We start from the raw sequence: 11,374 nt of genomic DNA, 5'->3' as shown, positions 1-11,374 counted from the left end.
ATGTCGGTAAGCAAGACACGGCCCAGTGATGGTCTGAATAATTGCTGCTAATATTTTGAGCCCCATTATCTCATTTAATCTTTGCAACTCTATGAGGTAGACATAATGACTCCCATTTGTGGATGGAGGATCCAAGGAAGAGAAAGCTAAATAACTGCCCAAAGTCACGTAGTAAGTGGTGGCAACGGAGAGAGTGAGGCATATGAACTTGGTAAGTATTTGGGAGGTGGCATGGACATGACTGGATGAATGGTTATACAGTGAACATTCACTGCTGATTTGGAGAGCGTGGCGAAAGGAGCAGAAGTTCAGTGTAAGTTTCTAGAATGGATGGCTGGGCAATGACTGAGTAAGGATGTACCAGAGAAGTAGGTGGGAAGTGGTAAGTTGAGTTCAGGGTTTGGTTTCAAAGTGCTTGGGTAATTTCCAAGTGGAGCTATCTAGAAAGCAACTACAGGGGCTGGTGTGAAACTCAAAGTGAGATTTTGGTGTCGTGAGCCCTAATCTCTCCCAGGAGGAACAAACAAACCACCTTTGAAGAAGCTGACAATGATTCAAACTTTGAAAATGAAGCATTTGGAAAACCAGACCATGCAATGGAATTTCCCACAGAACCATTTTAGGTCATTTTCTCCCCTTAATTTTACCCCTCAGTTATTTTTCACTAACGATCTTTTTTCTTGCTGTTTGTTTTTGAGTCGTGTTCCACTTTGTCACCCAGGTTGGAGGGCAGTGGCACAATCACAGCTTACTGAAGACTTGAACCTCATGGGTTCAAGCAATCTTTCCTCCTCAGTGTCCTGAGTAGCCAGGACTATAGGAGCATACCACCACGCCTGGCTAATTTCTTGATTTTTTTTTTGTAGAGATAAGATTGCTATGTTTCCCAGGCTGGTCCTGAACTCCTGGGCTCAAGTAATCCTCCTGCCTTGGCCTCCCTAAATGTTGGGATTATAGGCGTGAGCCACCATGCCCAGCTGTTTTTCACTAACAATCTTTTTTTTTTTTTTTTTTGAGTTGGAGTCTCACTTTGTCACCCAGACTGGAGTGCAGTGGGCACTCCTGGCCACCGCAGCCTCGACCTGCTGGGCTCTGGCGATCCTTCCGCCTCAGCCTTCCAAGTAGCTGGAACTACAGGCGCGCGCTACCACGCCCAGCTAATTTTTTGATTTATTGTAGAGATGAGGTCTCGCCAAGTTGCCCAGGCGGGTTTCGAACCCGTGGGCTCAGGCAATCCACTCACCTCAGCCTCCCAAAGGCGCAGGATTACACGCTGAGCCACCGAGCCCGGCAATCTTTTTTTAAGTTGGATTCTCACTCTGTCACCCAGACTGGAGTGCAGTGGCATGCTCACAGCCACCACAGTCTCAGCCTACTGGGCTCAGGCGATCCTTCTACCTCAATCTTCCAAGTAGCTGGAACTACAGGCACACGCTACCACGCCCGGCTAATTTTTTTTATTGTAGAGATGAGGTCTCGCCAAGTTGCCCAGGCTGGTCTTGAACCCCTGAGCTTAGGTAAGCCTCTCACCTCCATCTCCCAAAGTGTTGGAAATTACAGGCATGATCCACTGCACCCAGCTTCAGTAACAATTTTAACAGTCTTTTTTAAAAATCTTGAGGTCGCCTATAGATAAGCAGGGCCCAAGTCTGATGCTCTACCGCAGAGGTGGGTATCTAACAACTACTTCCAAGGTGTTTGTTTCTCCCAGGGCATGGGAACTCCTTTGCAAGCAAAACTAACTTCGGAAACACTAGGAAACTACTTAGCAAATTATCATTTCAGTGCACTCAATGGCCTGGAAACAGCCCTAACTTACCTCTAGTTTCCTAGAGTACAGTTCACTCATAAGTAAATTTGCTCAATAATAATAACAATGGAAACATATTAACATATCAAATATCCTTAGAGGCCAGGCTCCTAAGCCACATTTCTCCAGGTGAATTAGCATTTTCCTTGAACTTTTCTTCCTAGCAATGAAAATGCAGAACACGTAGTAAGGAGAAATGTTTTTTTTTTGGTTTTTTTTTTGAGTTGGAGTCTCACTCTGTCGCCCAGATTGGAGTGCAGTGGCCGCTCCCAGCCACCGCAGCCTCGACTGGCTGGGCGCCGGCGATCTTTCCGCCTCAGCCTTCCAAGTAGCTGGAACTACAGGCGCACGCTACCACGCCCGGCTAACTTTTTTGATTTATTGTAGAGATGAGGTCTTGCCAAGTTGCCCAGGCAGGTCTCAAACCCGCGGACTCAGGCAATTCACTCATCTCGGCCTCCCAAAGGTGCGGGATTACAGGCTGAGCCACCGAGCCCGGCCGACTGTTTCTAAGAGGTATCTCTGTTCTGTTAACCCAGTCCCAGTGTAGTAGAAATTGTTTTGGTATTTTTAATTGATACGCCCCAAAATCTCCTTAAAACAACAAGGTCTTCTTTATTTTTCCTTCTGGATTTCCCCCCCCCCCCCTCTTTTCTAACTAATGAATCACTCATAGCAAATATTTCCACATTGACTTGGTCACCAGCATAACCTTCACAGGAAACTGTTCAGGTTTTTGCATTTTCCCAAGATATGGTAATGTCCAGAGAGCTCAAGACACTGCATTCCCAAATTCTTACAAGAACATCTGTACAAAATGCATAAATGTAAAGACAACCTCCCAATTCTAATGAGTCTGATGAAAAAGCTGTTATATAAATCAGTACTGGATTACCAAAATAATTCTCAGTTTTTTGCTTTTTAAAAATACTTTTAATTATAGAATGTTGTTAGAATAATACAGATATAGATAAACACTAGGATAACTGTGACCAATACCGTAGAGAAAACTCTTTTACATATTTACTTGTTCATTCACGCTCCACAACCATAGAAAACAGGCACCAAGTGTTCATAGCATGTGCAGAAGCACCAAGGAACTTGGGAGCAAAAGGCATGCAAAAAGCATTAGTGAACAGTCTACACAAAGTTCAACACAGCAAATGGGCAGCAGTTGGCAGAAAGAGAGAAGACGAGCTGGTGTGGCCCCCACCCTTTTAACTTTGCAGCTGGACTGGACATGTATGGAGAGATGGGCTGGGCACTCGGGAGCCTTATCTTGAAACCTTCACTTTTTTTTTTTTTTTTTTTGAGTCAGAGTCTTACTCTGTCACCCAGGCTGGAGTGCAATGGCATGCTCATGGCCACCACAGCCTTGATCTGCTGGGCTCAGGCGATCCTTCCACTTCAGTCTTCCAAGTAGCTGGAACTACAGGTGTGTGCCACCACACCTGGCTAATTTTACAATTTGTTGTAGAGACGAGGTCTTGCCATGTTGCTTAGGTTGGTCTTCAACCCGAGATCAGGCAATCCTCTTGCCTTCACCTCCCAAAGTGCTGGGATTACAGGTGTGAGCCACCACCCCCAGCAAGCCCTTCGCTTTTAAGAAGCCAAAAACAGCAGCAGGAACAGGTTGGGGTGAGGCAAGAAGAGTAAGGAGGGAAAAGGGGGTGACCTACAGTTAGGTAACGGAGATGCTTTCATCTATGGCCACTCCCAAGCTGATACCCATAGTGGTTCATAGAAGCAACAGGAGAACTTTGATATTTATTAAAGTCATCAGCAACAGATATGGGAAAAGACATATTTGAGCTTAGTCAGCAAGAACATATGTGTCACCCAACAATTAAAATATGAATACCCACAATCTGCTAGATTTTGTATAGAAAAACATGCTCCCTGCCCAAGTTTGTACTTAAGTAGGAGTGGCAACATGAAGAAATCCCTGTAGTAGATTGGTTTTATATTGTCACTTTCAAGGTTGTGTCATTAGCAAGTAATGAAGTCCCATAGAGCTGTGGGTCAAATAACTCATTATATATAGTACACTACTCAAGAGAGACCGCTGGCTCCTTTAATATCAAGTCCCACAGAGCTATGGCAAAAAACATTTTTTAAATGTTACAATATTCACAATAAAGCACAGTAGAAATAAACTGGGGCACTCTTAAAAGAAAAGATATTACTTACTCCCTTCTCCTGGACACAAATTCCCTTCCACTCCCACACGCTTGGATAAGCATCAACATTTGGGATACATCCTAATTCCTACCTGGCTTGAGGTTAGGAGAACTCACACTACTGGGATTAAATTGCATCAACTCTTATCTTAACCACTTATATCTGTAGGCTGGGAGTATGGAAATACATTCCTACCTAGGATTATTAATTCTTTCTGACTAGGTCAAAGAGTTCTTCATTGCCAGAGAAGATAATTCAATCTGAGAACAGGAGAATCAACCTGTCTGGTCATTATCTCCCACAACTGACAAACACATATAAACAAGTGCCTTACAGGAGAGTGCACATTAGAGCACTAGTGTTTAAATTTTTTTCATAAAAAATGAAAAAAAGGACATTTCTCACATTGGAGTTATGTCTGTAGTGCTGTCACATGAACCACATCACCCAAGAACATGCTAATTCTGTGTAAATTCAGTTTCTGCTATTAGAAATTCACAAGAATACACATTTCACTGTACATACACATGCCCTGATGCAAGCTAAGATAAACACTGGGATATGGGCCTTATCAAATCCTAGAGTTATCAGGATAGGAAGAATTGATCTTAGATTAGGGGGGAAAGAACACAGAGATGAGCTATGTTCCTTGGGAAGGACCTCTGTGCTTCCTTACCCTCCACTGTCACTTATGGTCCTATCTTCCTTGAAGATATTTTCCCTACAATGTTCCCTATATTGATCCCTAAAGAAAATTCATAAATCTGATTAATGGTAGTAACAACAGTGGGCATCTTTTGCTAAAGTCACCACCATTGATGGGTCCTTGGTCCCCAAACATGTCTTATTCTTCCTTTCAAACTGTATCTTCAATTAGCTTTCACATTCACAAAGATGCAAACTTTAAACAAGTTAATTAGAAATAATGAGAAAGAGTGAAGTTAAAATCATTGCTTTCATCATGCAGAATCCTGCTCTCAGGAAGATGCAAAGATACAAATGCATGAGCAACTAAAGGAAAAAGACCTTTGGAAGTGAAGCTGTGTGTGCCCAACTACTATGGTGTGGCAATTAGGGATGAGTCTCTAGTAGCCTTTTTCCAAAGCAGCCATGACCACCCTATTACAACCCCACATTTCCCCTAGCATAGTTCTTTGGGCCAAGGATGGGAGAAATAGCTTTTAAAGATTTACTCCACTTCCAGGTCTGGGCATTCACCAGCATTTGTCCCCTGGTCTTCAGATTTCTAGTACTTTGTGGGGCTGATTTTGATGGAATAATCCATTGAGTGAATAAAAATCATGACTTTGGAGGAGGGGATAACACTCCTAAAGCTGTGGGTCTGATTTTCAAATGAGCTGTCTTCTTTGATGTTTTAAATTGTGGCCCACAACTAGGAAAGTGAGTATGGTAAAAGATGTTTAGTCTTGAGGGAGCTCATTGATATCAAATGAAATTGTATCTTCAAATGAATCATTTCTCAGTCACCATAATTATAGGACTTAGTCAGTATGAACTCTCTTATGCTTAATAAGAGCTGAGCTCCGACTGAAACTCTTTTCACATTCAGTACATTCATAAGGCTTCTCTCCTGTGTGAACTCTTTGATGTGTGATGAGGTTGGAGCTTTGGGTAAATCCTTTTCCACACTGCACACACTCATAGGGCTTTTCTCCTGTGTGGGTTCTCTGGTGTTTAATTAGATCTGACCTTTCACCAAAGCTTCGCCAACACTCATTGCACTCATAAGGCTTCTCTCCAGTGTGAATTTTCTGGTGTGTGATGAGATGAGAACTCCGGCTGAAGCTTTTCCCACAAGCGTTGCATTCATATGGCTTCTCTCCAGTGTGGGTTCTCTGGTGCTGAACCAAGTGTGAGATGCGGCTGAAATTCTCCCCACATTCATTACAGTGGTACGGCTTTTCTCCTGTGTGGGCTCTCCGATGGCGCACAAGGTCGGAGTTCTGACTGAAATTCTTCCCACATTCGTCACACTTGTAGGGCCTTTCCCCCGTATGGACTCGATAGTGTTTGATGAGATCAGATCTCTCACTAAAGCCTCGGCCACATTCATTACACTCATAAGGCTTCTCACCTGTGTGGGTCCTCTGGTGCTGAGCTAGGTGAGAGCTCCGGCTGAAGCTTTTCCCACACTCCTCACACTCATAAGGTTTCTCCCCACTGTGTGTCCTTTGGTGCTGGATTAGGTGAGAAAGTCGGCAGAAACTTTTCCCACACTCGTTACATTTGTGAGGCTTCTCTCCAGTGTGGATTGTCTGATGCTGAATGAGGTGAGAACTTCTTCCAAAACTTTTCCCACACTCATTACAATCATAGGGTCTCTCCCCAGTGTGTGTTCTTTGATGCTGAATAAGGTGTGAGCTACGACTGAAGCCTTTTCCACATTCATAACACTTATACGGTCTGTCTCCACTGTGGGTCTTCTGATGTCGATTAAGGTCTGAGATTTGACTGAAGGCCTTTCCACAATGAGAACATATATGATATCGGATGCCTGCGTGAACTTCTTTGTGGACAAGCAGATCAGTGACTTGTTGGAGAGGATAGCTTACCCACTCTTCCGCTGTTAAATCTCCCCACTGTCTTTCTGACCTATCTCCGCTTTCAAAGGTCTCTTCACTTTCAGGATTTTCCTCAGCATTCTCAACAGGTCTTTCAGATGTGGCCCCAAATTCTACTTCTTCGCTAATCTCCTGCTTTGGATTCACCTCGTTCTCACTCCTGATCTCAAAATCTGCAATAAGAGGTACATAATAATAAGACTAGTAAGTGCACAAAAATTTACCTACTGTGTGCCAGGCACTATACTAAATTCTTTACACAAATCACTTCATTCATGTCACGACTATTCTGAGAGTCAGGCATTATGATGATCTCTACTTTATGAATGAAAAAATCCAAGACCAAGACAAGTGAAGTGACTTGCCCAAGGTCACAGTAGTAAATGGTAGAGCCAGAATTCAAATCCAGCTGTCAATAAAAAAAATGTACTCTTTGTATTACTATAGTTAATGGTTCCTTAAGAAAACTGTATATTCCTGATGTTTTGAAAGAAGAAAATAATTGGAAACAAAAATACAAGACTCTAAATTAGAATCTCTAAAAGCCAAGAGCCTAGATATTTTATATGAGTGTGAATGTATTTGTTTTTAACTTGTCAAACTTTCATCATTAGGTTCATAAAATACTTACTAGGAACCTACTATGTTGGCATGAAGAAAAATTAATTTTTAGTGGTCTATGCCATGTCTTAATTGACAGAAAAAGTGACTGTTGCATTTCCAGTGGTCTTTTTTTTTTTTTTTTTTTTTGAGTTGGAGTCTCACTCTGTCACCCAGACTGGAGTGCAGTGGCACGCTTCCGGCCACCGCAGCCTTGACCTGCTGGGCTCCAGCGATCCTTCCGCCTCAGCCTTCTGAGTAGCTGGAACTACAGGTGCATGCTACCATGCCCGGCTCATTTTGATTTATTGTAGAGATGAGGTCTTGCCAAGTTGCCCAGGCAGGTCTCGAACCTGCAGGCTCAGGCAATCCATTCACCTCAGCCTCCCAAAGGCGCGAGATTACAGGTTGAGCCACTAAGCCCAGCTCCAGTGGCCTTTTAGGAGTCTCACTCTGTCGCAAGAAAATAGAGGTGGGAAGGCTGAAGAAGGCAAAAAATATTCTTGGCATTGACTAAGTATATCTCATATGCAGTCTTCAAATGAAAATAAAATTATACAACCACTATATACAAGGCACTTTATACCACATACTGTATTTTAAAAATTGACTTTCTTAATATGTTCTTTGGAAATAAGTTAGTAAGTATGTTGAGAAAAAAATGGTCCATGGGTAAATTAGTTTGCTATAAGGTGTATACAAAATTCCTTCCTTAGAAATCCACGGCCAGGTGTGGTGGCTCATGCCTATAATCCCAGCACTTTGGGAGGCCCAAGTGAGAGGACTGCCTGAGCCCTCGGGTTCGAGACTAGCCTGGGCAACATGGTGAGTCTTCATCTCTACAATAAATCAAAAAATTAGCTGGGCATGGTGATGCGTGCCTGTAGTTCCAGCTACTTGGAAGGCTGAGGTGGAAGGATTGCCTGAGCCCAGCAGGTCAAGGTTGCAGTGACCAGGAGTGTGCCACTGCCCTCCAGCCTGGGTGACAAAGTGAGATTCCAACTCAAAAAAAAAGAAAGAAATCCATAATAGCTGATAATACATGAAAGGTTCTGAAGACTCCTAAGGTAAAGAAGCCTGTAAACATTATTTAACCCACCCTCAAACTTATTTACTTATTTGAGCAGGAAATCAGTTTTTTGGTACTTCCATCCTTTTTTTTTTTGAGTTGGAGTCTCACTCTGTCGCCCAGACTGGAGTGCAGTGGCCGGTCCCGGCTACCGCAGCCTTAACCTGCTGGGCTCCGGTGATTCTTCCGCCTCAGCCTTCCAAGTAGCTGGAACTACAGGCATGCTAATTTTTGATTTATTGTAGAAATGAGGTCTTGCCAAGTTGCCCACCCGGGTCTCGAACCCATGGGCTCAGGCAATCCACTCACCTCAGCCTCCCAAGGCGCAGGATTACAGGCTGAGTCATTGAGCCCGGCTACTTTTCTAAAGAAAGGATTCAAGAAACTTGGGACATCAGAGAAAGACCAAGTTAAAAAGGAAAGCTCTCAGAGTTACCTTTTGTTCTGGGAAAAGCTATGGGTATAAAGATTTCAGAAAAAGGATTAGTCCTAATGGAGTGGCAGATGACCTAGTGAACCATAAGTACATGCTTGCTAACGTCTGTCAAGTCTTAGCAGGAGACAAAGTGAAACAAAAGACAGTTCACCACGAGAATACACTGTTTATTCTAGTTACACTCAGTCAAAGGATAATAAGGAGAGAAGACAGCTTTGAAGACCATAACAAAATTAGCTGCATTAATAGAATTTGTGATCTCACTATTTCAGGACTCTTCTGGAACACTGGACATGCTTGAAGTCTATGATCAACTTTGAAACATCTCTAGACAAGAACCTACTCAGATAAAGAACTTGAGGCAAAGCCAGGGCTCTGAACCAAAACAAACACAAAAAGCTGGCTTTTGCCCCTCCATTAACTCAGGTCAGAACCCCCTCATCTTCTAGTGCCCTCAAGTAAAAGCAGCATTTACAGGGGTGTTTATATTCTGGCAAGCACCATTATGTCAGACCTGTTTGGTCAGTGATCTGTACAAACAGGATGGAGAACGGCAAATGACTCAGGGCACACAAAATCGGAACGTTTCTAACATGTGTAGAAACATCTTTTCTCTTTAGATTATATGACCTGGATGTTCCCACATTCAAAGATTTGCCCGAGGACTCAACTCAAGCCAATATCAATTAAGTGCTTTAAAAAAAATCAAAAAACCAGGTTGTGTTGAAAGAGCTAAGCCATTTTGACAGTTTCAAAAACGTGGGAGTGAGGAAAGGTAGAATCCTTACTTACCTAATGAGACAACATTTCCATAATTCTCCTGCATTACATCCCTGTAAAGGTCCCTTTGTGTTGGGTCCAGAGGTCTCCATTCTTCCCGGGTGAGGTACATGGCCATATCTTCAAATGTCACAGGTGCCTGAAATCACACAACGCTCCTTCACTACTTGGTATCTAGAAGGTTAGTACCGATTTTTCTTCTTTGAAATAGAGACATGGTTAGAAATGGTGAGGAGGCAAAAGATGTTAAGTCTGATCTGTGGAGTCCAAAGAAGAAATAAACAAGCAAAAAAGAGATCTGGTAAAGATGAGAGCACTTTGTGACCTGGTTGCTCTGGTCCCAAGGCCAGCTATCCTTGTCCCACGCGGGGAACTTTATCCTCCAGCTGTGCCTTTCTGAGAACACAAGTAGCACTCGCATCCACTCACGGCATACCTTTACTCACAACGGTCCTCTTTCCCTGGAAGACCTTCACATACTAGTGAAGTTCTACCATTCTTTATGGTCCCGCTCCAACACCAACTGTTCTTCCGTGCCCCCCACCCCTCTGCTCCGCTCCACCATTCCCTCGGATGCCCCAGATGCTGTATATACTTAATCACTCCCACTTCTTGGTTCTCACACCACAGCACTTTGTTCCTACAGCAAACAGAGCACTTATCACGTTGTAACACGGTTATCCGGATGCGTCTTTCTCCCTACAGACTGTGAGCAGGCGCCCATCCTTTACCCCCGAATATTTAAAGGCATACAGCAGGTGTTCCATATATGCTTACCTGTGGCTATACTAGCCTGGTACTAGGCCTCTGGAGACAGAAAGAATACCGAAGCAAGGGAATTACTAATTTCAAGGAATTTCCCACAGGGGTTTGCAGAGCAGAGACAAGCCGGACAAGGTGGGTAAGCAGAGGCAGGGTCCGAGAAGCCACCCCCGGCTTACCTGGGACCCAGCCATGAGCAGGGTGGCTGCCATCTCGGGCACAAGGGTTCGCCTCCCGGGAGAGAGAGCAGGAAAAGCAGCTAGCAGACAGCGCTGAAGGAGGCGAAAAGCAGGGCGTGAGGCACGGAAAACAGGCCCTGCCCACTCCCCAGGGCTGGAGTTCTGGCCGCAAAGCGGGCGGGGAGGGCCCTGGATCGGGGCCGGGTCACTCTCCTCCCTGACCCCCGGGCGCGACCCGCCCTCTGTGTCTCCGCCACCACGGGGTGGAGGCACTGCCGGAATCTACTAGGACTGCCCCCTGGCTGGGTCCCTCCCGCGCCGCGGGTCAGGCCGATGCTGTCTCAGGGAGGAGGCTCTCAGCCCAGCCCACAAAACGCCTCCGCTCCCCATCTCAAGTCAGGGTCCTTTCCGGCAGCTGCCTCAGCCAATCAGAGAGCGAATCTCGCAAAACACTCCGCCAATTAGGTGCCGAACACTGGGCCCGCCTCCTGTAGTGTGTCCGAGCCCCTCAATCACGCCTGCGCCTGCTCCATGGAGTTGGAGTTCCGCTCAGGCGTACAAAAGCCAGTCAGAGGCCAAGAGCCGAGGAGGGAAAAGAACAAAAGGGCGAAGAAGGAAGCGCGTCCTCCAACCAGGGCGGAATATCTCTCGCTTTTTTTCTCCTGCCGACCACAGTCCGATTAAGCCAGGGAGATTGTCCTGCTTCTCCTCACTTCCCTAGTAGCTTCTCTTGAGTCGGATCTTATTTTCCGCGACGTCAGGCTTGATTTGGGCGCTGGCCTGTGTTAAACTCCGCTACGATTAGCCCTTATTTGACAGCCAAGGCCACAGAGGAGAGCAGCAACCGCCCACTCCCCAGGGGAGACTCGGAGGCCGCTCTGGAACTTTGAGCTCCGCCCATGCACTACATTTCCCGGCAGCGCCCGCGGCATCGCGTTCCGCTCCGCGAATACAACTCCCAGCAGGCCCTGCGCG

At 45.1% G+C, this 11,374-nt stretch overlaps 1 protein-coding gene across 2 annotated transcripts in view; it reads right to left on the bottom strand.

Annotated features, from left to right (window-relative positions):
• Window positions 1-3,558: 3,558 nt before the first annotated feature.
• The window catches only part of ZNF436 (zinc finger protein 436), an 8,972-nt gene continuing 1,156 nt past the window's right edge, over window positions 3,559-11,374 (bottom strand). The window contains exons 1-3 of one of the 2 annotated variants that reach the window (XM_008061811.2): window positions 10,400-10,814; window positions 9,471-9,597; window positions 3,559-6,746 (exon numbers count right to left, since the gene is read on the bottom strand). In XM_008061811.2, coding sequence (XP_008060002.1) covers window positions 5,494-6,746; window positions 9,471-9,597; window positions 10,400-10,432 — 1,413 coding nt within the window. In that variant the 5' untranslated portion in view covers window positions 10,433-10,814 and the 3' untranslated portion in view covers window positions 3,559-5,493. Of the gene's footprint in view, window positions 6,747-9,470; window positions 9,598-10,399; window positions 10,815-11,374 lie in introns of those variants that run through there. The other variant, XM_021714318.1, reaches the window with a different exon arrangement.

The sequence above is a fragment of the Carlito syrichta genome, unplaced genomic scaffold, assembly GCF_000164805.1.
Source record: "Carlito syrichta isolate Samal-C Ts95f unplaced genomic scaffold, Tarsius_syrichta-2.0.1 Scaffold305620, whole genome shotgun sequence".
In the NCBI taxonomy this organism is placed as follows: Eukaryota; Metazoa; Chordata; class Mammalia; order Primates; family Tarsiidae; genus Carlito; species Carlito syrichta.
Note: the sequence above shows the minus strand (reverse complement) of the source record. Positions and strands in the feature narration are given on the sequence as shown.